Source organism: Oncorhynchus keta, chromosome 36, assembly GCF_023373465.1.
Source record: "Oncorhynchus keta strain PuntledgeMale-10-30-2019 chromosome 36, Oket_V2, whole genome shotgun sequence".
Taxonomy (NCBI): Eukaryota; Metazoa; Chordata; class Actinopteri; order Salmoniformes; family Salmonidae; genus Oncorhynchus; species Oncorhynchus keta.
In genome coordinates, this window is record NC_068456.1 from 12,577,956 (window position 1) to 12,605,132 (window position 27,177).

Consider the following 27,177-nt stretch of genomic DNA (forward strand, 5'->3'; position numbering starts at 1 on the left):
GAGAAGGATACCCGACAGCTGACAGGACATTCAATTCTCTGCACACCTACTGTAGGAGGAACATTAACTAACCATGTTGAAGGTACACTCTTTATTTTCAATATGTAGCTAGAATATTTATGCAACAGATCTTCTGAGAACTTGTGAGGACAGTGTAGGCCCAGGGTTACTCAACTAGTGGCCCGCGGGTGATTGTGTTTGGCCAGCCAAGTTGGGGTGGCAGGTAGCCTAGTGGTAAGAGCGATGGGCCAGTAACCGAAAGGTTGCTAGATCGAATCCCTGAGCTGAGAAGGTAAAAATCTGTTGTTCTGCCCCTGAACAAGGCAGTTAAACCCACTGTTTCTAGGCTGTCATTGTAAATAAGAATTTGTTCTTAACTGACTTGCCTAGTTAAATAAAATAATAATAACATTTTATGAGAAAAAAAATTCATATATATATATATATATGTATATATATATATATATATATATATATATATATATATATATATATATATATATATATATATCAAAAGTTTGGACACACCTACTCATTTAAGGGTTTTCTTTATTTTTACTATTTTCTACGTTGTAGAATAATAGTGAAGACATTATAACTATGAAATAACAGATATGGAATTATGTAGTAAAGAAAAACCTGTTCAAAAAATCGAAATATATTTTATGTTTGAGAATCTTCAAAGTAGCCACCCTTTGCCTTGATGACAGCTTTGCACACTCTTGGCATTCTGTCAACCAGCTTCATGAGGTAGTCACCTGGAATGCATTTCAATTAACAGGTGTGTGTGCCTTGTTAAAAGTTCATTTGTGGAATTGATTTCCTTCTTCATGTTCTGTGCATCTGTATATTCTTTACTTTACGCATAGAGAACAGGCCACTCAAGAGAATGGTGGTCATTAAATAAAGTTAGATTAAAGCTGAATCAGTGTCTGCAAGAGCCCATAATGATCACATTATTGTACAAAACAGAACCAAACATTTTAGCATAGTAGTATAATGTAACACCGCCACATTTTTCTCTCACGTGGTCAACATCACTCAATACCTCCACTGTATTCACATCCTACCATACCTTTGTCTGTACATTATACCTTGATGCTATTTTATCGCACCCAGAAACCTCCTTTTACTCTCTGTTCCAGACGTTCTAGATTACCAATTCTTATTGCTTTTAGCCGTACCCTTATTCTTCTCCTCCTATGTTCCTCTGGCGATGTAGAGGTGAATCCAGGCCCTGCAGTGCCTAGCTCCACTCCTATTCCCCAGGCGCTTTCTTTTGATGACTTCTGTAACCGTAATAGCCTTGGTTTCATGCATGTTAACATTAGAAGCCTCCTCCCTAAGTTTGTTCTATTCACTGCTTTAGCACACTCTGCCAACCCGGATGTTCTAGCTGTGTCTGAATCCTGGCTTAGGAAGACCACCAAAAATTCTGAAATTTTAATTCCAAATTACAACATTTTCAGACAAGATAGAACTGCCAAAGGGGGCGGTGTTGCAATCTACTGCAAAGATAGCCTGCAGAGTTCTGTCCTACTATCCAGGTCTGTACCCAAACAATTTGAACTTCTACTTTTAAAAATACACCTCTCTAAAAACAAGTCTCTCACCGTTGCCACCTGCTATAGACCACCCTCTGCCCCCAGCTGTGCTCTGGACACCATATGTGAACTGATTGCCCCCCATCTATCTTCAGAGCTCGTGCTGCTAGGCGACCTAAATTGGAACATGCTTAACACCCCAGCCATCCTATAATCTAAACTTGATGCCCTCAATCTCACTCAAATTATCAATGAACCTACCAGGTACCCCCCCCCCCAAAGCCTTAAACACGGGCACCCTCATAGATATCATCCTAACCAACTTCCCCTCTAAATACACCTCTGCTGTCTTCAACCAAGATCTCAGCGATCACTGCCTCATTGCCTGCATCCGTAATGGGTCAGCGGTCAAACAACCTCCACTCATCACTGTAAAACGCTCCCTGAAACACTTCAGCGAGCAGACCTTTCTAATCGACCTGGCCGGGGTATCCTGGAAGGATATTGATCTCATCCCGTCAGTAGAGGATGCCTGGATATTTTTTAAAAATGCCATCCTAACCATCTTAAATAAACATGCCCCATTCAAGAAATTTAGAACCAGGAACAGATATAGCCCTTGGTTCTCCCCAGACCTGACTGCCCTTAACCAAAACAAAAACATCCTATGGCGTTCTGCATTAGCATCGAACAGCCCCCGTGATATGCAGCTGTTCAGGGAAGCTAGAAACCGTTATACACAGGCAGTTAGAAAAGCCAAGGCTAGCATTTTCAAGCAGAAATTTGCTTCCTGCAACACCAACCTAAAAAAGTTCTGGGACACTGTAAAGTCCATGGAGAATAAGAACACCTCCTCCCAGCTGCCCACTGCACTGAAGATAGGAAACACTGTCACCACTGATAAATCCACCATAATTGAGAATTTCAATAAGCATTTTTCTACGGCTGGCCATGCTTTCCACCTGGCTACTCCTACCCCGGTCAACAGCACTGCACCCCCAACAGCAACTCGCCCAAGCCTTCCCCATTTCTCCTTCTCCCAAATCCATTCAGCTGATGTTCTGAAAGAGCTGAAAAATCTGGACCCCTACAAATCAGCCGGGCTAGACAATCTGGACCCTTTATTTCTAAAATTATCTGCCCAAATTGTTGCCACCCCTATTACTAGCCTGTTCAACCTCTCTTTCGTGTCGTCTGAGATTCCCAAAGATTGGAAAGCAGCTGCGGTCATCCCCCTCTTCAAAGGGGGGGACACTCTTGACCCAAACTGCTACAGACCTATATCTATCCTACCATGCCTTTCTAAGGTCTTCGAAAGCCAAGTCAACAAACAGATTACCGACCATTTCGAATCTCACCATGCAATCTGGTTTCAGAGCTGGTCATGGGTGCACCTCAGCCACGCTCAAGGTCCTAAACGATATCTTAACCGCCATCGATAAGAAACATTACTGTGCAGCCGTATTCATTGATCTGGCCAAGGCTTTCGACTCTGTCAACCACCACATCCTCATCGGCAGACTCGACAGCCTTGGTTTCTCAAATGATTGCCTCGCCTGGTTCACCAACTACTTCTCTGATAGAGTTCAGTGTGTCAAATCAGAGGGTCTGCTGTCCGGACCTCTGGCAGTCTCTATGGGGGTGCCACAGGATTCAATTCTTGGACCGACTCTCTTCTCTGTATACATCAATGAGGTCGCTCTTGCTGCTGGTGAGTCCCTGATCCACCTCTACGCAGACGACACCATTCTGTATACTTCCGGCCCTTCTTTGGACACTGTGTTAACAACCCTCCAGGCAAGCTTCAATGCCATACAACTCTCCTTCCGTGGCCTCCAATTGCTCTTAAATACAAGTAAAACTAAATGCATGCTCTTCAACCGATCGCTACCTGCACCTACCCGCCTGTCCAACATCACTACTCTGGACGGCTCTGACTTAGAATACGTGGACAACTACAAATACTTAGGTGTCTGGTTAGACTGTAAACTCTCCTTCCAGACCCATATCAAACATCTCCAATCCAAAGTTAAATCTAGAATTGGCTTCCTATTTCGCAACAAAGCATCCTTCACTCATGCTGCCAAACATACCCTTGTAAAACTGACCTTCCTTCCAATCCTCGACTTTGGCGATGTCATTTACAAAATAGCCTCCAATACCCAACTCAACCAATTGGATGCAGTATATCACAGTGCAATCCGTTTTGTCACCAAAGCCCCATATACTACCCACCATTGCGACCTGTACGCTCTCGTTGGCTGGCCCTCGCTTCATACTCGTCGCCAAACCCACTGGCTCCATGTCATCTACAAGACCCTGCTAGGTAAAGTCCCCCTTATCTCAGCTCGCTGGTCACCATAGCATCTCCCACCTGTAGCACACGCTCCAGCAGGTATATCTCTCTAGTCACCCCCAAAACCAATTCTTTCTTTGGCCGCCTCTCCTTCCAGTTCTCTGCTGCCAATGACTGGAACGAACTACAAAAATCTCTGAAACTGGAAACACTTATCTCCCTCACTAGCTTTAAGCACCAACTGTCAGAGCATCTTACAGATTACTGCACCTGTACATAGCCCACCTATAATTTAGCCCAAACAACTACCTCTTTCCCTACTGTATTTTATTTATTTATTTATTTTGCTCCTTTGCACCCCATTATTTTTATTTCTACTTTGCACATTCTTCCATTGCAAATCTACCATTCCAGTGTTTTACTTGCTACATTGTATTTACTTTGCCACCATGGCCTTTTTTGCCTTTACCTCCCTTCTCACCTCATTTGCTCACATCCTATATAGACTTGTTTATACTGTATTATTGACTGTATGTTTGTTTTACTCCATGTGTAACTCTGTGTCGTTGTATCTGTCAAACTGCTTTGCTTTATCTTGGCCAGGTCGCAATTGTAAATGAGAACTTGTTCTCAACTTGCCTACCTGGTTAAATAAAGGTGAAATAAAAAAAAATTAAAAAAAACATTCAACAGTGTGCGCCACTAGGCAAAATACACAGGTAGGCTCTTCTATGGTTTGTTAACATCATCTGCTCACCATTCAAAATAACCATGTAGACTACTTTGAAACAACGCTGTAGGGTGCTTTGAAACAACACTGTAGGCTACTTCGAAACAACACTGTAGGCTACTTTGAAACAACACTGTAGGCAACTTTGAAACAACACTGTAGACTACTTTGAAACAACACTGTAGGCTACCTCAAAACAACACTGTAGGCTACTTTGAAACAACACTGTAGGCAACTTTGAAACAACACTGTAGACTACTTTGAAACAACACTGTAGGGTGCTTTGAAACAACCCTGTAGGCTACTGAGAAACAACACTGTAACATACTTCGAAACAACACTGTAGGCTACTTCGAAAAATCACTGTAGGCTAGCTACTTCGAAACAACACTATAGGGTACTTCTTCTAAGTAGCCTGTTCTCTACGCATAGAGAATGATCCACACGCCCAGAAGCTTTGGGAAGCTCCGGATCTTTAAGTCAGCAGATCTTCAAAAAGTTGGATCCGCATCCATGGTCTAAAATAAAAGTGTATGCTATGGTCATTTCTTATCAAGATTAGGGGTAAATAATCCCTGGGCTGTACATATTTAAAATGTGTAACTAAATCTTGTCAATCGAGGGAATTGAGTTCTTTGTGCCAGCAGGGCATGGGCCGGAATCAGTGGGCCGAAATATGCGAAGGCAGCGGCCCTAACCAATAGATCACCCCAGGCCACAATTCAACAAAATGTTGACAGTTGATTTGTAAAATTAGGTTCGCTAGAAACGTTAAGATATCCTCTGATGGCCCAAATCAGCTCATCAACTCAGTCAGGGAAACACAAACAGTAGCCTGTTATCAGTTTTCACACTTTCAATTATGTGACAAGGGATAGACCCGCTGGTCCGAATGACTGCCTCCGCATGGAGAAAAGAGGCATGTGGGTTTCACAAAACTCATTTGAATTTCCTGATGCGCAAGGGAAAACAATTGCGACTTAAGAGATCCGCTATCTGTACACCATTCAGCACATTTGTCCATAATATGTATATAGTATGTAGTATGTGTTTGTATTTCTGTAACCATGTATGTTTTTGCCTCCCCTATTAGAGAGAGGTTATGACCTACCAGAGCCTGACAGTTACCGTACTCCGAGCAATAAACAACTGCTCTCATGATTATTGTGAGTCATATTGTTTTCAATATATTTTTCATAGATTTCTAAATTCATTATCAGAGCAGACAATTATTTCAGTTGAAGATGTATTTATTTATTTTACAAAAAAAAGTGAACTATCCCTTTAAGCATTTAATTTCTGATCTGTTTTTAAGAACAAAATGGTTTCTAAAGGTCGTGTTTTGTTTTGCAGGGTCTGAGTCCGACTGTTATGTTACTGTAGGTCTCCCCACAGCGTCTGCCAGGACCCTCTGTACTAAAACTGTGCCCAACAGCAAGACCCCAGAGTGGAATGAGAGTTTCCAATTCAGGGTCCACAGTCACGTCAAGGTAAACCCCCTCATACAGTATGCCAATCACTAGGCAGATATACCTCAAAGGGATATGGTGTCCCTAAAACATATGTATTTGCACATAGGGTGTAATGACAGCAGTGTTGCCAACTTAGCGACTTTGTTGCTATATTTAGTGAGTATTTAGACTCCTCTAGAGACACGTTTTCAAAAAGGCAACTAGCGACAAATCTAGCAACATTTTCTGGTGCTATTGGAGACTTTTGGTGAAAGCAGGTATCGTTCTTACTCTTCTCAACGAGCAGCGGGTGCTGCCATGGGCCCCAGCCCTGTCCCAAAGCACTCACAGTCGGCCCAGTCCTCGCACAGCAGTCCCTCCCAGCTGTAGTCAGAACAGGAGATGTTCACCCCTCCACGTCCAGACTGCAAATGAATCGCGCATGCGGGAAGCCGCAGCTGGCTGATCCCACCCTGGCTTACATTCAGGACGGGATGTAAATGTAAAAAACTAAACAAAAAAATGAAATACAATTTTTTTTTTTATTAAAAACTAAATTACTCCGCCAGAGTGTTTCTTTTGGGTCACTTTTACCGGTCCCAAGCCCGGATAAAGGAGGAGGGTTGGAATTGTGACATTAAAAAAAATCAAGAATCGACAGAAGAAAGTACAAACGTTATTCCTCTCTCCTACAGCATACATCACAATTACAAAAATAAAACCTAATATAACCAATTATGCAAATTAGGCGATGATGTCATTTTGTGACTTCTAGCGACTTTTAGGACAGCCAATAAAGCTACTTTCCTTACTGAGGAGTTGGCAACATTGAATGACAGGCGTAGCTACACATTTTGGGTGTTCGGGCATGCTGGTAAGTCATATCCCTTGGAATCCCCTTAAGGCCGCTACACACTTTAAGCAAATTACGCAAAACTTTAAGCAAACTATGCAAATGCTAACGACGTACTTTTGTGCAGCTCAAATAATACATTTTATTGTAACATCAGTTGAATTTTAAAACATAAAAAATACATTCTACCCGACTTTGCTTTCACAAACACCTGAAAAGCTAGTTTGGATGCATTTTTTTCCCTTAAATATATTGAAAATAATAGGTTATCGTGTTATTTCACATGCCATTAGAATTGCAAAAGGAATGCGTTATCTTGTGTGAAAATTCCAGAATGAGAGTTTATAGACTTACTAGTTTTGCATCTGTAAACAAACATATACTGTAAATCAAAATACAGTACATCCAATTGTGATAAAGAGATGCCCTTGTCTTTTCAGAATATCGTGGAGTTGAAGGTGTACGATGAGGACAGTTTCATTGGCAATGACGATGACCTGTGCTCCACCGTAGTGTTTGACATCAATAACCTCATTCCTGGGAAGAAGGAGACCAAGACCTTCATCTGTGAACCGGTAGGACATGTTCTAGCGCTAAGGAATATAACTAGAATATGTCAGTAATTAATCACATCGTGAGTCTCCTATGCCTCCTCTCTATTTCAGACCAAAGATGAATTGTGGGTTGAGTTTGAGTTGCTGGAGAGGTGAGTGTCAACTTTGACATCCATGCCATTGTGGGACCTCTATCAAAGCAAAAGATGGTGAAAAGTTTTGTTGTAACAACCTTTACAAAAAAGCACAAGTGAAATAGCTGTTTTCACAAGTTGAGCTTAAATTTCACCTATGGAATTGCAAGTTCACATGTGAAAAACAATCTCATTTACAGTTGCTTATGTGAAAAACTTTCAACTGTGATTGTTTCTCCAAATGTGATAGTAAAAATCAAATTTGCAGTTTCACATGTAAGAAAACAATTATTCATTTAGCAGACACTCTTATCCACAGCAATTAGGGCGAAGTGCCTTGCTGAAGAGCACATCAACAGATTTTTTCACTTAGTTGGCTCAGGGATTCGAACCAGCAACCTTTGGGATATTTGCCCAAAGCTCTTAACCTCTAGGTTTACCTGCCGCTCTTAACCGCAAGGCCAGTGGTGTGCCTCCAAACAATTCTAAAAGTATTTTCAGGTGTTCGACCCAGGGCTGTTGCAGTGACCGTCATGAAGGCAGTCAAATTACATGTGACCGTTTAGTCACTGTAATTAGGCTTCTCCAAGCTCTGATGCTACTGGTCATTAGTAGCCTACCAAACCTGATAACTGCCTGGTACTCAGCACTCTATTGTCCCTCTAAGCACTCTGACATCAATGCAAATGTAATCAAAAATCTAACCAAACGCTTCACGAGAGCCCATGAGCTCATGTTGCGCAACATTTCAATAGGCTTATGCAGTTGCGCGAGAAAACTGAGTGATGGCCTCTATTAAAAAGAGGAGGATCCCATCAGCTTTCTATAGGCTAGGCCTACTAAACTCAGCAAAAAAAAGAAACGTCTTCTGAATGTCAACCGCGTTTATTTTCAGCAAACTTAACATTTGTAAATATTTGTATGAACATAACAAGATAACAAGACTGAACAAGTTCCACAGACATGTGACTAACAGAAATTGAATAATGTGTCCCTGAACAAAGGGGGGGTCAAAAGTAACAGTCAGTATCTTGTGTGGCCACCGGCTGCATTAAGTACTGCAGTGCATCTCCTCCTCATGGACTGCACCAGATTTGCCAGTTCTTGCTGTGAGATGTTACCCCACTCTTCCACCAAGAAAGAGTATGCAAGTTCCTGGACATTTCTGGGGAGAATGGCCCTAGCCCTCAAACTCCGGTCCAACTCCGGGCTCTTCGCTGGCTATGGCAGAACACATTCCTGCCTTGCAGGAAATCACACACAGAATGAGCAGTATGGCTGGTGGCATTGTATGCTGGAGGATCATGTTAGGATGAGCCTGCAGGAAGGGTACCACATGAGGGAGGAGGATGTCTTCCCTGTAACGCACAGCATTGAGATTGCCTACAATGACAACAAGCTCAGTACGATGATGATGTGACACACCGCCCCAGACCATGACGTACCCTCCACCTCCAAATCGATCCAGCTCCAGAGTACAGGCCTCGGTTCATTCCTTCGACGATAAACGCGAATCCAACCATCACCCCTGGTGAGACAAAACAGCGGTTCGTCAGTGAAGAGCACTTTTTGACAGTCCTGTCTGGTCCAGTGACGGTGGGTTTGTGCCCATAGGCGACGTTGTTTCCCAGTGATGTCTGGTGAGGACCTGCCTTTCAACAGGCCGACAAGCCCTCAGTCCAGCCTCTCTCAGCGTATTGCGGACAGTCTGAGCACCGATGGAGGGATTGTGCGTTCCTGGTGTAACTCGGGAAGTTGTTGTTGCCATCCTGTACCTGTCCCACAGGTGTGATGTTCGGATGTACTTGATCCTGTGCAGATGTTGGTACACGTGGTCTGCCACTGCGAGGAGGATCAGCTGTCCGTCCTGTCTCCCTGTAGTGCTGTTTTAGGCGTCTCACAGTACGGACATTGCAATTTATTGCCATGGCCACATCTGCAGTCCTCATGCTTCCTTGCAGCATTCCTAAGGCACGTTCACGCAGATGAGCAGGGACCCTGGGCATCTTTCTTTTGGTGTTTTTCAGAGTCAGTAGAAAGGCCTCTTTAGTGTCCTAAGTTTTCATAACTGTGACCTTAATTGCCTACCGTCTGTAACTGTTAGTGTCTTAACGACCGTTCCACAGGTGCATGTTCATTAATTGTTAATGGTTCATTGAAGAAGAAAGTGTTTGAACACTTTACTATGAAGATCTGTGAAGTTAGTTGGATTTTTACGAATGATCTTTGAAAGACAGGGTCCTGAAAAAGGGACGTTTCTTTTTTTGCTGAGTTTATATTTATTTCTAAACTTTCCTAATTTTAAGCACTTTGTTTATACTTACAACAGGAGTATAGCTGGCTGGCATGAAAATGAACCACGGGAACAGCGTCCTCCATTCGCTATTTAAGTGCATCGATTACATATATTTTTTCCTGCTGCCCCTGTTTCGATACAGGTGCATGATAATGGTCCATTCTAAATAAATAAAAATTCACACATATATTATTTAGTATATGTAAAAACAAGATTAAATCAAGAATAGTCTGATGGGGTGACAATATTAGCCTATCACTTGTGAATTATATAGTATCACTTGTGAATGATGCCTAGAATAAGAAACAATGCCTTTTTCTGCGTCTTTTTCTAATCATAGTCGCACACCTCATGTAGCCTAGCCCACAGGCCTATATGTTTTGATAAGGTTTGTATCACAACTAAAGTGGCCAAATAAATTAAGCACATTAATCTGCTTTACAAGGGGTTTAGAGCCTAACTGGCTTACATAAACAGCGCCTGAGTTTCAAGTTTGGGGAAAATCATTTCCACCATAAAATGCGCCTTTATAATTAAAGCATTACATACATAATTGCATTTATGGTCACTTTCGATAATCGTGTTTTCTGCTAATGGAACATTCGGCTGATAGCCTACTACCATGTGCTCATTCCTATGCTTATAATGTGAAGAAATATCCAAATAGTTTCTCAACATTTTAAGCTAAAAGTTCTGATCTGCTGCGTCAGTCACATCGCGTTAAAAAGATGTTTTGATGCTAGTGGTTATATTAATTTGGGATTTATCGCATCCCACAACTGTCCCAGACTATGTTTGGAATATTTACATTTACATTTACATTTACATTTAAGTCATTTAGCAGACGCTCTTATCCAGAGCGACTTACAAATTGGTGCATTCACCTTATGACATCCAGTGGAACAGCCACTTTACAATAGTGCATCTAAATCTTTTAAGGGGGTGAGAAGGATTACTTTATCCTATCCTAGGTATTCCTTAAAGAGGTGGGGTTTCAGGTGTCTCCGGAAGGTGGTGATTGACTCCGCTGTCCTGGCGTCGTGAGGGAGTTTGTTCCACCATTGGGGGCCAGAGCAGCGAACAGTTTTGACTGGGCTGAGCGGGAACTGTACTTCCTCAGTGGTAGGGAGGCGAGCAGGCCAGAGGTGGATGAACGCAGTGCCCTTGTTTGGGTGTAGGGCCTGATCAGAGCCTGGAGGTACTGAGGTGCCGTTCCCCTCACAGCTCCGTAGGCAAGCACCATGGTCTTGTAGCGGATGCGAGCTTCAACTGGAAGCCAGTGGAGAGAGCGGAGGAGCGGGGTGACGTGAGAGAACTTGGGAAGGTTGAACACCAGACGGGCTGCGGCCGAAGCTTCTCAGAAGCTATCAGAAGCTTCTCATGCCATGACATAATTTTCAGGAATTTTCCAAGCTGTTTAAAGGCACAGTCAACATAGTGTATGTTAACTTCTGACCTACTGGAACACTGGAATTGTGATACAGTGAATTGTAAGTGAAATAATCTGTCTGTCAACAATTGTTGGAAAATGTACTTGTGTCATGCACAATGTAGATGTCCTATCCGATTTGCTAAAACTATAGTTTGTTAACAAGACATTTGTGCAGTGGTTGAAAAACACGTTTTAATGACTCCAACCTTAGTGTATGTAAACTTCCGACATCAACTGTATATTCAGCTGTGGCGCAATTTTTCCTTGAGCGGATAGTCGTGGGGTCGGAACATAGTTAAAAACTGAATAATTTCAAACTTTAATTACATTGGGATACAAACAAACATGCCTCTCTATTACTTGGGAACAGATTTCATAAAATAAAATCACGCAATTTAATTTCCGGGTGATTTTGCACTCTTTTATATCCGACAACAAAATGAATACAAAACAAATAAAATCCCCCGTGTGCCGAATTTGGACAGCGGGCTGCTTATTGGGGAACTCTGTTGTCACGCCCTGACCTGAGAGAGCCTTTTTGATGTCTCTATTTTGGTTTGGTCAGGGTGTGATTTGGGTGGGCATTCTATGTTCTGTTTTCTATGTTTTTTTGTATTTTTTGGATTTGGCCGGGTATGGTTCTCAATCAGGGACAGCAGTCTATCGTTGTCTCTGATTGGGAATCATACTTGGGCAGCCTTTTTTCCCTGTTGTGATTGTGGGAAGTTGACTTTGTTAGTGGCACTATAGCTCGCTTAAGCTTCACGGTCGTGTAGTATTGTTTATTGTTTTTGTTGGCAACATCAGAAAAAAAGTAATGTACGCTCACCACGCTGAGCTTTGGTCCATTTCTTCTGACGGTCGTGACACCTGTAGTCTATGGATTTGAGAGTGGTTGCAATTCTTCAGCCCCATCCCTCAGCTTTTTACCGAAACTGGAGGGGAGAACACTTTGTTAATGTTTCAATTAAGGATTGCTGCTTTAAACACCTTTTTTGTAAGGGAACTACTTCAATGACTGAAAAAAGTTTGTTTCTTGTGTTCCCTGTTTGCAGTAAAGAGCCTGCTGGCGAGTATCTCTCTAATGGTGTACTCGTGGTAAGGGCATTCATTTGGTTTGCTGATCATTCTAAGGCAAAGTCAACATCACAAGGATGGTCAGAGATGGATAATGATGAGGTCAATAATGACAGGACATAGCAATGTACTATAAGAACCAACAAATTATTCACACCCCTTTTTCCACATTTTGTTGTGTTACAGCCTGAATTTTAAAATGGATTAAATTGAGGTTTTGTGCCACTGATCTACACACCATACCCCACAATGCCCCACAATTTTGACAAATTAATAAAAAATGAAAAGCTGAATTGTTTTGAGTCAATAAGTATTCAACCCTTTTGTTATGAAAAAACCTAAATAAGTTCATGAGTAAAAATGTAACTTAGCTTAACAAGTCACATAATAAGTTGCATGGACTCACTCTATGTGCAATAAAGGTGGTTAACATGGTTATTGAATGATTTCCCCATCTCTATACCCCACACATGCAACTATCTTTAAGGTCCTTCAGTCAAGTAGTGAATTTCAAGCGCAGATTCAACCACAAAGTCCAGGGAGGTTTTCTAATGCGTCGCATAGAAGGTAATCTATTTATAGATGGGTAAAACATTTGAAAAAGCAGACAATATATAAGAGTTTGAGCATGGTGAAGTTATTATTATGCTTTGGATGGTGTATCAACACACCCAGTCACTACAAATGTACAGGCGTCCTTCCTAACTCAGTTGCCAGAGAGTAAGGAAACCGCTCAGGGATTTCATCATGAGGCCAATGGTGATTTTAAAACAGTTTATTGGCTGTGATGGGAGAAAATTGAGGATGAATCAACAACATTTTAGTTACTCCACAAAACGAACCTAAATGACAGAGTGAAAAGAATACAGTGTACATAATTAAACTATTCCTAAACCTACACCCTGTTTGCAATAATGCACTAAAGTGTGGCAAAACTTTTTGTCCTGAATACAAAGCATTATGTTTGGTCAAACACATCGAAACACATTCATATTTTCAAGCATGTTATGGATATACTTGTCATCAGCAAGGACTAGAGAGTTTTTTGGGGGCATGAAAAGAAACGGAATAGAGCTGACCACAGGGAAAATCCTAGAGGAAATCAAGTACAGTCTGCTTTCCAACAGACACTGGGAGACAAATTCACATTTCAGCAGGACAAAAACTTTAAACTCAAGGCCAAATGTACAGTACACTGGAGTTGCTTGAATGTGGCCTAATTACAGTTTTGACTTAAATCGGCTTGAAAATCTATGGCAAGACTTGAAAATGGCTGTCTAGCAATAATCAATAACCAACTTGATAGAGCTGGAAGAGTTTAAAAAATAATAATAGGCAAATATTGTACAATCCAGGTGTGCAAAGCTCTTAGAGACTTACCCAGAAAGACTCAAAGCTGTAATCACTGCCAAAAGTGATTCTAACATGTATTGACTCAGGGACTTCAACACTTATTTAATCAAGATATATTAGTGTATTATTGTTTCATAAATCTTTAAAAACTAAATTTTTCTTCCACTTTGACATTACAGAGTATTTGGTGTAGATGGAAAAAAAAAAAAAAATACAATTAAATTCATTTGAATCCCAATTTGTAGCACAACAAATTGTACAATAAATTAAGGGGTGTGAATACCATCTGAAGGAACTGTATGTGTAATGTAATGCTGTACAAAGTTAAAGCAAATAATTCACACCCACGAACAGAAGGCAATTCTATATGCTGTTTATTGTAGTATACTTTGTCCTAGGCCTCCCCATTCTCTACTGTGGATGTGAATGTAGAAAAGCTGATGACCACTGCCAGTGAGTATCATTCAAATTATTATCTACTGTATCAGGTCTGCTTATTTCTCCAAGTGCCTGTTGAACATTGTTTGGCCTTTACTTGACCCATAAAATGTTTGCAAAATTAAAGAAGAAAGTTCTATTAGTCTAAAGACTGCCCCTGCTGCAAAGTTGCTTGCAATGTATGTATTATCTATATTGTTATTGTTCTAGTGGAGGGGCCACTTATTCTCTAAATACCTCCCAATGTATGTATGCATTCTGTCTGTCTGTCTGTCTGTCTGTCTGTCTGTCTGTCTGTCTGTCTGTCTGTCTGTCTGTCTGTCTGTCTGTCTGTCTGTCTGTCTGTCTGCCTGTCTGTCTGTCTGTCTGTGTCTGTGTCTGTGTCTGTGTCTGTGTCTGTGTCTGTGTCTGTGTCTGTGTCTGTGTCTGTGTCTGTGTCTGTGTCTGTGCGTGCATAATCAGACCGGTCTACACAGGATATTCATAGATCACTGATCACTGAACTGAGATCATAGATCACTGAACTGAGCAACCACATCTATGTTGTTATTGTTCTAGTGGAGCAGAATGTGGTCCTGAAAATGAGTGGGGCCTTTCCAGAAGAGCATAAGATTCTTGCTCCTCAAAAAACATCCAACCTGACCAAAACTCTGCGCTACTACATCAACAGAGACCTGGAGACAGAGCTTTGCGTGAGGGTGCGGTTAACTGATCCTTTACTTGACCAATATCTTCCCTATCTTTATACAAGTTCCATATGATTCTTTAAAATTCCACAATCATATTTTTTGTATCCCCAGGATAAATTGGGTGAGGTAGAAGATCCAAATGTCACTGGCTTATCTACTGTTCCACTCCTGCAACTTCCAGCCAGTAATGATTTAAAAGTATCTTTACCTGTGGGAGAGGTACAGTAGACCTAATTTAAGTCTTTGCACCCTTCTAGTGTATGTATAAAGTGCCAAGGAAAGCTTATTGATGAACAATGTTTATAAAGCCCATATGATTTACATGGACACAGGACATGGTGGATCTACATTTGAGAACAGAAGACTGGTAAAGTGCTTTCCTTTTTATGAAACAAAGCATCAGTATTTGAAGAGTTTCTTTCCAAAATGCTATATATCCATTTTCAGAAATATTAAAATAGCTTGTATTGTTTAAAGAAAATTTGAAAAAAATTGGTACATTTTTTCACGATCTAGTCATGTCATGGCATTGTTCAATGACAAGCATGTATTTGTTAAATATCTTTCACTTGACGGTTTCATTTCAGAGAGACAAATAAATCATGTTTTTTTGCCAAATGCTATATATCTGCCTTAGTTACAGAGAAATAAGTAGTACAGCTACGACCGGTTGTGATACAGCCCTGGATCGAACCAGGGTCTGTAGCAACGCCTCTAGCACTGCAATGCTGTGCCTTAGACCGCTGCGCCACTTGTGAGTATATATACACTGCTCAAAAAAATTAAGGGAACACTTAAACAACACAATGTAACTCCAAGTCAATCACACTTCTGTGAAATCAAACTGTCCACTTAGGAAGCAACACTGATTGACAATAAATGTCACATGCTGTTGTGCAAATGGAATAGACAACAGGTGGAAATTATAGGCAATTAGCAAGACACCCCCAATAAAGGAGTGGTTCTGCAGGTGGTGACCACAGACCACTTCTCAGTTCCTATGCTTCCTGGCTGATGTTTTGGTCACTTTTGAATGCTGGCGGTGCTTTCACTCTAGTGGTAGCACGAGACGGAGTCTACAACCCACACAAGTGGCTCAGGTAGTGCAGCTCATCCAGGATGGCACATCAATACGAGCTGTGGCAAGAAGGTTTGCTGTGTCTGTCAGCGTAGTGTCCAGAGCATGGAGGCGCTACCAGGAGACAGGCCAGTACATCAGGAGACGTGGAGGAGGCCGTAGGAAGGCTACAACCCAGCAGCAGGACCGCTACCTCCGCCTTTGTGCAAGGATGAGCAGGAGGAGCACTGCCAGAGCCCTGCAAAATGACCTCCAGCAGGCCACAAATGTGCATGTGTCTGCTCAAACGGTCAGAAACAGACTCCATGAGGGTGGTAATGAGGGCCCGACGTCCACAGGTGGGGGTTGTGCTCACAGCCCAACACCGTGCAGGACGTTTGGCATTTGCCAGAGAACACCAAGATTGGCAAATTCACCACTGGCACCCTGTGCTCTTCACAGATGAAAGCAGGTTCACACTGATCACATGTGACACAGTCTGGAGACGCCGTGGAGAACGTTCTGCTGCCTGCAACATCCTCCAGCATGACCGGTTTGGCGGTGTGTCAGTCATGGTGTGGGGTGGCATTTCTTTGGGGGGCCGCACAGCCCTCCATGTGCTCGCCAGAGGTAGCCTGACTGCCATTAGGTACCAAGATGAGATCCTCAGACCCCTTGTGAGACCATATGCTGGTGCGGTTGGCCCTGGGTTCCTCCTAATGCAAGACAATGCTAGACCTCATGTGGCTGGAGTGTGTCAGCAGTTCCTGCAAGAGGAAGGCATTGATGCTATGGACTGGCCCGTCCGTTCTCCAGACCTGAATCCAATTGAGCACATCTGGGACATCATGTCTCGCTCCATCCATTGCACCACAGACTGTCCAGGAGTTGGCGGATGCTTTAGTCCAGGTCTGGGAGGAGATCCCTCAGGAGACCATCTGCCACCTCATCAGGAGCATGCCCAGGCGTTGTAGGGAGGTCATACAGGCACGTGGAGGCCACACACACTACTGAGCCTCATTTTGACTTGTTTTAAGGACATTACATCAAAGTTGGATCAGCCTGTAGTGTGGTTTTCCACTGTAATTTTGAGTGTGACTCCAAATCCAGACCTCCATGGGTTGATAAATTTGATTTCCATTGATAATTTTTGTGTGATTTTGTTGTCAGCACATTCAACTATGTAAAGAAAAAAGTATTTAATAAGAATATTTCATTCATTCAGATCTAGGATGTGTTATTTTAGTGTTCCCTTTATTTTTTTGAGCAGTGTATATACAGTACCAGTCAAAAGTTTGGACACAGCTACTCATTCAAGGGTTTTTCTTTATTTTTTACTATTTTCTACATTGTAGAATAATAGTAAAGACATAACAACTCTGAAATAACACATCATGTAGTAACCAAAAAGGTGTTAAAAAAATCTAAATATATTTTATGTTTGAGAATCTTCAAAGAAGCCACCCTTTGCCTTGATGACAGCTTTGCACACTCTTGACATTCTGTCAACCAGCTTCATCAGGTAGTCACCTGGAATTTATTTCAATTAACAGGTGTGCCTTGTTAAAAGTACATTTATTTCCCTCTTAATGTGTTTGAGACAATCAGTTGTGTTGTGACAAGGTATGGCCGGTATACAGAAGTTAGCCCTAATTGGTAAAAGACCAAGTCCTTATTATGGCAAGAACAGCTCAAATAAGCAAAGATAAACGACAGTCCATCATTACTTTAAGACATTAAGGTCAATCAATCTGGAACATTTCAAGAACTTTGAACGTTTCTTCAAGTGCAAGTGCAATTGCAAAAACCATCAAGCGCAATGATGAAACTGGCTCTCGTGAGAACCAACCACAGGAAAGGAAGACCCAGAGTTACATCTGCTGCAGACAATTAGTTCCTTGGAGTTACCAGCCTCAGAAATTGCAGACCAAAAAAATGCTTCACAGAGTTCAAGTAACAGACATATCTCAACATCAACTGTTCAGAGGAGACTGCATGAATCAGGCCTTCATGGTCAAATTGCTGCAAAGAAACCACTACTAAATGACATAAATAAGAAGGAGAGACTTGCCTGGGCCACAAAACACGAGCAAAGGACTTAGACCGGTGGAAATCTGTCCTTTGGTCTGATGAGTCTAAATTTGAGATTTTTGGTTCTAACCGCTGTGTCATTGTGAGACACAGAGTCGGTGAACGGATGATCTCTGCATGTGTGGTTCCCACCGTAAAGCATGGAGGAGGAGTTGTGATGGTGTGGGGGTGCATTGCTGGTGACACTGTCAGTGATTTGTTTAGAATTCAAGGCACACGTAACCAGCATGGCTACCACAGCATTCTGCAGCGATATGCCATCCCATCTGGTTTGTGCTTAGTGGGACTATCATTTGTTTTTCAATAGGACAATGATCCAAAACACACCTCCAGACTGTGTAAAGGCTATTTGACCAAGAAGGAGAGTGATGGAGTGCATGCATCAGATGACCTGGCCTCCACAATCACCTCACCTCAACCCAATTGAGATGGTTTGGAATGAGTTGGACCACAGAGTGATGGAAAAGCAGCCAACAAGTGCTCAGCATATATGGGAACTCCTTCAAGACTGAAGGAAACAATTCCAAGTGAAGCTGGTTGAGAGAATGCCAAGAGTGTGCAAAGCTGTCATCAAGGCAGGTGGCTACTTTGAAGAATCTCAAATCTAAAATATATTTGGATTTGTTTAACACTTTTTTGGTTACTACATGACTCCATATGTGTTATTTCATATTTTTGATGTCTTCACTATTCTACAATATAGATAAAAGTAAAAATAAGAAAAAACCCTTGAATGAGTAGGTATGTCCAAACTTTTGACTGGTACTGTATATACATATTTATAATAATAATATAATACAGTAATATGAGACATGTATGTTAAACATTTACATTTGACATTTTAGTTATTTAGCAGATGTTCTTCTCCAGAGCGACATACATTGAGTGCATTGATCCTAATAAATATACAGGATGCAAACCTTCCATTCCAGCTAAACAATGGATAGCGTTTTGCAACAAAAAAAACTAAATTTTCATACACATCTAAAATCTATTCATAACAAATCTGAGAACAGTAATATTTTACACATGAAGGTATCCATAAGCAATCATTTCTGATGAAAAAACACAAAAAAATTGGTTGATATATAGATGGAAATAAACTCTTCATTTCATTCAGAAGTATGCAAACACGTGGCGTATTTAGTTGTTATTAATGTGTTAATGTGTGTGTGTGTGTGTGTGTGTGTGTGTGTGTGTGTGTGTGTTGTGTGTGTGTGTGTGTGTGTGTGCTTGCGTGCGTGGGTTCGTGCGTGGGTGGGTGGGTGTATTGTATGGCCTCTGTAAATCCACAGCTCAGACATTGAATTTGAGGTGCGTCTTGATTTTGACATCCCTCCGGAGGAAAAAGAATTCCTGAATAAGAGAAAGGTGCTAGTGGGTCAGGCCTTACAAAAGGAGTTGGGCCTCACCTCTCCCCCTGACCCTAAAAAGGTACATGGTGATGATTTTTATGCACTAATTTACACACCACACTAATTGCTGCTTATCAGCCATAATTTCAACACTAATGGAGACTGAATATTGATGCTGACCAAATTTGTTTTGCCTTTTTTCAGTCTCATTGTTGTGGGGAAATTGTTCATTTCTACTGTGATGTGCAGATGTCATCCACTGTCATTACGAAACAAGTCTCAACAGAATGTGTTAAAACAGATTGACTGACAGATGGAAGATCCAACCAGAGATGTTGTTTGTCTTTCTTCCCCCAGTTGCCTGTTGTAGCTGTGGTTGGCTCAGGGGGAGGGACCAGAGCAATGACCGGCCTGTATGGCAGTCTGAAGGGGCTGCAGAGACTGGGCCTACTGGACGCTGTGAGCTACATCACTGGTGTGTCAGGCTCCACATGGTGAGCATGGCATTTATCTCCATCGCAATTAAATCTGCAGTATACTATAAGCTGAATTAATTAATTAATTAATTAATGCATGATTGAATGAATGAATGAACGAACGAACAAACAAACAAAAATGAACAAATAACATTTGTCACTTTGAATTTCCTTATGAGCTCAGACAGTTTTGGCTCACAGGTATTTTTACCCTGTAATCTCTACTGTAACCTGTCTTCACTTACTTAAGTTTATACTACTGAGACTCCTACTTACAGTAAGTGACATAACACATTCCTGTTCAACAGGGCCTTAGCCACCCTGTATCAGGAAGCAGATTGGTCACAGCGTGATATGGATGAGTCCATCTCGGCTATGGAGGAGGAAATCACCAAGAGTATCCTCAGTGCCTTCACCACTGAGAAGCTGCTGTACTACAAACACCAGATGGCAGAGAAAGAGAAGGAGGGACATATGGTGTCACTCATAGACATGTGGGGTCTGGTCATTGAGCACTGCCTTCATGGGAAGGTACAGCAGCCTACTGTACACTCATACTTTACAATACACACTGTACTAATCACACTGCAATAGGAAGAAGTTCTGCAAAAATGGTTTTGTCTCCTTTAATTACATTGAAACTATGAGATGTTTTTACTACAGACACACTATAATGTCTTTCACACTGAGTTATGATACTTTACATAATGTGTTTTGTGAATTTGGTTACAGCAGCGTATTTGACAGATTGATTTCTCCCAATGATGTATATAAACCCTGGATTGCTGATGCTATTGGCCAGAGAGGCTTTGAAGCCATCAGTTGTCCATTTTGGTACTCCCCAGTAGGAGCAGTCCTCAATGGGAATGAGTATTTCAATTAAATGTTTCAAGGACAGAATTACATGTATTTAAGTATTTTTTGTTGTGGTGGGTACAGTAACATATAACATATACTTAAAGGATGTTTAGTATGTTTAGCTCACATAATATAATTTCAAAGTATGCATTAAGGTGTCTGTGAAATAATAATGTGGTAAAAACAAATGTAGACATTAATAAATGCATTATATAGCTTCCAAAACACTTTTTTACTACGGTGGGGGAGTACCAAGATGGAGGCACGGTGGTATCAACACAGCGCCCCCCTGTCCGTCATCTAGTGTATATATAAATCATTGGTGAGAACTCTAACAACCAAGAACCAACCTCTGTCTTCAGCCTATTCTGATTGCTTACCAGAGATGAATCTGGTTAAATGAGAATAATCAAATAACAGGATGATTGCTGGTAGACACGGAACACAATAAAATGACTATAGGATCGAGCAGATCCAGAAACATGTGTAAATCAATCCTGTCAAAACAAAGCATGACTGACAGGACTATTTGTTACACCTGCTAAAGAAATGAGCCACCAAATCAGAAAAAAACACAGGGGCAGAATTGGCTCTCCACTTAGATAGTAGATTGGATGAGATGTACCCGACCTAGTATTAAACTTTGTAACTGTGTGGCGATCTAGATAGTCTTAATTAATCAGCTCTCTATTTGAATGGAGCAGGGCTGCTTTCTCAGTCAAGTCTCTCACACTCCACACTGTGGGTCTGGGAGTGTTTATCACCAGGTCTCTCTGATGTCACAGCAAGCCTTGCTCTGTGCTCAGTCAGCCACTTCAGCCTGTCTGTCTGTCACTACCCATGGAATGTGGGGATTGTGGTGCTTTAACTCCCTGCTATCAACCAACCACCATCTAGGATACAAACAACCCTTTCAGAATAGAATAAAGGTGGCAAAATTGTAGACATTAATAAATGCATTTCTATAGCTTCCAAAATATGGTTTACAATGGTGGGAGAGTGCCAAGATGGAGGCACGGTGGCTTCAACACAGCGCCCCACATTAGTGTTGTACATACTGTGTAAATCATTGATTTCTCCTGTGGGGTTTGTAGAAGAAACCCAGTACCCTGTCTGACCAGCAGAAGGCAGTATCAGAGGGCCAGAACCCTTTACCCATCTGTACTGCTGTCAACCTGAAAGATGGAGGGAAAGGCATCACAACAGAGTTTGGTAAAGCTGTTCGAGCAACTTATGTTTGATATGTATTTGAATGAAACCCAAACAATGGTCCACATGTTGAAGCAAGGAATATTGTAACACCATTTTGATGGTGTTAACTTATGTTATTTACATATCCTTATGAATCCAGTTACACACTAAAACGTTTTTGTAGTGGGAGGCAAGACATAGATAAAATGCCTTACAACCGATTGAAAATAGCAGTTGCAGTATAAATGACCTATAAATGTAATAATAACAGAACAATTGGTTTCTCTTTCTATTCCTATCCTTTTAGAGTGGTGTGAGTTCACACCATATGAGGTGGGCTTCCCAAAGTATGGGGCCTATGTCCATGCGGAGGACTTTGGGAGTGAATTCTACCTTGGTCACCTGGTCAAGAAACATCCAGAGATATGTATCGCCTCTCTGCTTGGTGAGAGAACACTTACTTGTGTGTGTGTGCATGCGTTTCAGACAGACAGACGGACGGACGGACGGACGGACGGACGGACGGGCGGACGGACAGAGTTGAAGTCGGAAGTTTACATACACCTTAGCCAAATACATTTAAACTCAGTTATTCACAATTCCTGACATTTAATCCTAGTAAAAATTCCATGTCTTCGGTCAGTTAGGATCACAACTTTATTTTAAGAATGTGAAATAATAATAATAGTAGAGAGATTGATTTATTTCAGCTTTTATTTCTTTCATCACATTCCCAGTGGTTCAGAAGTTTACATACACTCAATTAGTATTTGGTAGCATTGCCTTTATATTGTTTAACTTGGGTCAAATGCTTTGGGTAGCCTTCCACAAGCTTCCCACAATAAGTTGGGTGAATTCTGGCCCATTCCTCCTGACAGAGCTGGTGTAACAGAGTCAGGTTTGTAGGCCTCCACACGTTTTTTCAGTTCTGCCCACACATTTTCTATAGGATTGAGGTCAGGGCTTTGTGATGGCCACTCCAATACCTTGACTTTGTTGTCCACAACTTTGGAAGTATGCTTGAGGCCATTGTCCATTTGGAAGACCCATTTGTGACCAAGCTTTTACTTCCTGACTGATGTCTTGAGATGTTGCTTCAATATATCCCAACCATTTTCCTGCCTCATGTTGCCATCTATTTTGTGAAGTGCACCAGTCCCTCCTGCAGCAAAGCACCGCCACAACATGATGCTGCCACCCCCGTGCTTCATGGTTGGGATGGAGTTCTTCGGCTTGCAAGCCTCCCCCTTTTTCCTCCGAACATAACGATGGTCATTATGGCCAAACAGTTCTATTTTTGTTTCATCATACCAAAGGACATTTCTCCAAAAAGTACAATCTTTGTCCCCGTGTGCAGTTGCAAACCAGAGTCTGGCTTTTTTCTGACGGTTTTGGAGCAGTGGCTTCTTCTTTGCTGAGAGGCCTTTCAGGTTATGTCAATATAGGACTCGTTTTACTGTGGATATAGATACTTTTTCCCCCAGCATCTTCACAAGGTCCTTTGCTGTTGTTTTGGGATTGATTTGCATTTTCGCATCAAAGTACGTTCCTCTCTAGGAGACAGAACGCATCTCCTTCCTGAGCGGTATGATGGCTGCGTGGTCCCATGGTGTTTATACTTGTGTACTATTGTTTGTACAGATGAACGTGGTACCTTCAGGCATTTGGAAATTGCTCACAAGGATGAACTAGACTTGTGGAGGTCTATAGTTTTTTTTCTGAGGTCTTGGCTGATTTCTTTTGATTTTCTAATGACATCAAGCAAAGAGTCACTGAGTTTGAAGGTAGGCCTTGAAATACATCCACAGGTACACCTCCAATTGACTCAAATAATGTCAATTAGCCTATCAGAAGCTTCTAAAGCCATGACATCATTTTCTAGAATTTTCCAAGCTGTTTAAAGGCAACTTAGTGTAAACGTCTAAACGTCTGACCCATTGGAATTGTGATTCAGTAATTTTTTTGTAAAATAATCTGTCTGGAAACAATTGTTGGAAAAATTACTTGTGTCATGCACAAAGTAGATGTCCTAACCGACTTGCCAAAACTATAGTTTGTTAACAAGAAATTTGTGGAGTGGTTGAAAAACGAGTTTTAATGACTCCAACCTAAGTGTATGTAAACTTCCGACTTCTACTGTATGTCACAATATACCTGCTACTAATGACCTATGGATTTCAACGTAAATGCAATACTTTCTACAGTGTGGGCACCTTTGCCTCTGTGTTGACAGGTCTTTGGAGCAGTGTCTTCTCTCTTAACCTGACCCAGCTTTGGGACTTTGCAACTGGAGGTCAGACTTCCTGGAGCACATGGCTGGGGGAAGAAATCAACAAAATAGGTCTCTAACATGTTTATTTGGTATTTTGTATTTATTAGGATCCCCATTAGCCGCTGCATAAGTATTAGCTACTCTTCTTGGGGTCCACATAACATAATACATAATACAGAACATTATTAGTCAAGGACTGAAATATGTCACAAATAGCCTACAGTACATACACACAATATTATGTATAATATATAGTACAGTGCAAATTGCTCTGTCTTTGTGCAGTGAGGTGTTCTTTTATCTGTTTTTGAAACTGATTTTATTACTAGCTTGAGTTACCTGGGAGTTCCATGTAATGGCTCTATTTCATACTGTGCGTTTCCCAGCCTCTGTTCGGGACCTGGGGACTATGAAGACTCTTCTGGTTGCATGTCTTGTGCTGTACCGATGAGAGTCCGAACTGTGTGCCCACTGCTTGAACAGACAGTCCGGTACCTTCAACACACCAATAGCTCAAAGGTCAATAGTGATGCGGTCAATTTGTCCTCAACTTTGAGCCAGGAGAGACTGACATGCCTGTTACTGACACTTTCCCTTCGTCTACATCTAAATGCGATACGTGCTGCTTTGTTCTGGACCAACTGCAACCTATGTCCTTCTTTGCCGCACATGACCACACAGCTGGGCAGTAGTCCAGGTGCGACACAACTAGGGCTTGAAGGACCTGTCTGGTCTACTGAGACGTCACGAAGGCAGAGCAACGCCCTATCAAGGACAGACCTCTTCCCAGTTTCGCAACCATTGAGTCTGTTTTGACCATGACAGCTTGCTATCTAGGGTTACACCAGGCAGTTTAGTTTCCTCAATTTGCTCAATAGCCACATTATTCAATAATTGATCTAAACGAGGTTTGAGCAAGTGATTTGTCCCAAAAATGATGCTTTTAGTTTTTGATATATTTAGCACCAGCCTATTGCTAGTCACCCATTCTAAAAGTGACTGGAGAGCTATGTTAAGTGTCTCGGTTATTTGTTTTACTGCTGCAGCTAACATACTGCTCTGCCAAACTCACAATAAACTCTGTGTGGCAATGTTTGAGTTGTTTGACACCACTCCGCTTCTTCCTCTAAAGAATTTGACAATGAACCAACCACCCTGGACACCTACCTCTTCAAGCCTATCACTAACACTACCTCAGCGCTGACCAGCTTCTTTACCAGCCGGCCAGTCATCACTCAGATCTACAACTTCATGCGTGGGTTCTTCCTGCACCGGAACTACAATGACAACAGCAACTTTACATCCTGGAAAGGTGCCACTCATGAACCACCCGAACTGTTGCTGTTAATCCAAATTCAACATGGATTTACTCAAACACTGTTATACAGTGTGTGTGTATGGCACCAGCAGTCTATTTATGCATTGTATTATTAATGCATGTCGATTCAGATTATGTTTGTGAAGTTTTTCTCCCAATCTTGCTGCAGATATGCATCCAGATGCCTTCCCCAACAGACTGACTCCAGCTGACCCCACACTCTACCTGGCGGACTCTGGGTTCTCCATCAACACAGGCTGTCCCCCTGTCTTGAGACCAGAGAGGGGTGTTGATATCATCATGTCCCTCAACTATTCGTGGTGTGAGGACCAATTCAAAGTAAATGGGTTGAGTTTATGAATAATACAAGAGTGAACTTAATTTGCTAGATCCATATTTCGTGAAAGTTTGCACACACACACTAGGCCAGAAGGTGCATATGACTTGTAACTGCCATACACAGTGTTTGAATTGTCTGACTGACATCTCTTTAATCGATCTACCAGGTCCTAAAGAGGACTGAGGTTTACTGCAAAGACCACAGCATCCCCTTCCCCCGCATTGACTTCAGCAGCCTGGAGGGACAGCCCCTGAAAGAGCTCTACGTCTTTGAGGATGAGCAAAACCCCAAGGCTCCCATAGTCCTTCACTTCCCTTTAGTCAACATCTCATTCAAAGAGTTCAAGGCCCCTGGTAAGCACTGTCAAGATTATCATAATTGTAAAAGAAGCAGAGGTAGTCAATGACCTACTGTAGCTAGCTAATGGCTCAACCTGTCAATATGCCATTCGCCCTGTGCCTGTCAATCAAATCAATATTCTGTCAATTTTCAATGTTGTGTGCTTTAGAGATCAGGGCCAAAAATCATTGGCATAAACCTTTGTATCGTTTTGTATTGTATTGGACTGGATTGTATTGCACTTTGTTGATATTGTTAGTTAAACTATAGTTTGATGTTTGTTCGTTTAATGTTTAAGGCTGACAGTATTGTTATGTTCTCATTCTGAAGGTGTGGCACGTAAGGGTGAGGAGGAGAGGAAGGCAGGGGATGTTGACATTAGCTCAAGCAGCTCCCCCTACCTCACTAAACATCTCACCTACACAGCAAAGGACTTCCGAGCACTGACAGACCTTACCTCATACAACATCCAGAACAACAAGGAGCAGATCCTCCAGGCTTTCGGGAAGGTCCTCGAAAGGAAGGTGCCTGTGGAAGAATCAGACCACCATGAGCAGCACTCATATCATTGACAGGGGCCCCTCCATGGAGGAAGAGAGAGAACACCATGCATACAGAGCATATTTAGAGGAGCAACTCTAACCACAATTTCTTGGTGGTGCGTCCTAAGCTGTGTTTCTAAAGGTTTAAAGGGGAGAATATGCATTTTGTTGTAACTTTGAGTTCTTGTTTCCGAGCTCGTGGGTTGTTTTTCTAGACGGTCTTTTTTTTACATTCTACCTTTTTGAACCTTACTGTGTGTTTCATATTATGAATTGTATCTTGTTGAGTTCATTTTAGCACAGAACTCCTGTGTGTTTATACACACATAGTATTTTTTCTCTTGGACGTTATTCTGGAGACACATGTAACCACGTTAAATCGTATTTCTTGATAGTAATTTACTCTGCTTTATTATGTACCATGTCTTCAATGTATACTGTTGTTTGAAAGTGAATTCATTCATGACTAATAAATCTATTAGTTGATTTGA

At 41.7% G+C, this 27,177-nt stretch overlaps 1 protein-coding gene across 1 annotated transcript; it reads left to right on the forward strand.

Annotated features, from left to right (window-relative positions):
- Positions 1–27,177, forward strand: LOC118369656 (cytosolic phospholipase A2 zeta-like). The gene is made up of 20 exons (XM_035754210.1): positions 1–82; positions 5,664–5,736; positions 5,924–6,060; positions 7,315–7,449; positions 7,540–7,580; positions 12,346–12,388; positions 14,119–14,173; positions 14,717–14,856; positions 14,959–15,066; positions 15,180–15,214; positions 19,291–19,429; positions 19,708–19,844; positions 20,135–20,357; positions 21,779–21,896; positions 22,183–22,320; positions 24,109–24,216; positions 25,280–25,459; positions 25,635–25,804; positions 25,972–26,158; positions 26,475–27,177. The coding sequence occupies exons 1-20, from the start codon at positions 74–76 to the stop codon at positions 26,714–26,716; spliced, it is 2,418 nt and encodes an 805-aa protein (XP_035610103.1). The 5' UTR covers positions 1–73; the 3' UTR covers positions 26,717–27,177.

Bases quoted from the DNA above. Each gene is read 5' to 3' on its own strand.
- LOC118369656 (XM_035754210.1), top strand. The intron at 7,581-12,345 runs GTGAGTGTCAAC...CCCTGTTTGCAG, and splicing joins GAGTTTGAGTTGCTGGAGAG to TAAAGAGCCTGCTGGCGAGT. The intron at 12,389-14,118 runs GTAAGGGCATTC...ACTTTGTCCTAG, and splicing joins TCTCTAATGGTGTACTCGTG to GCCTCCCCATTCTCTACTGT.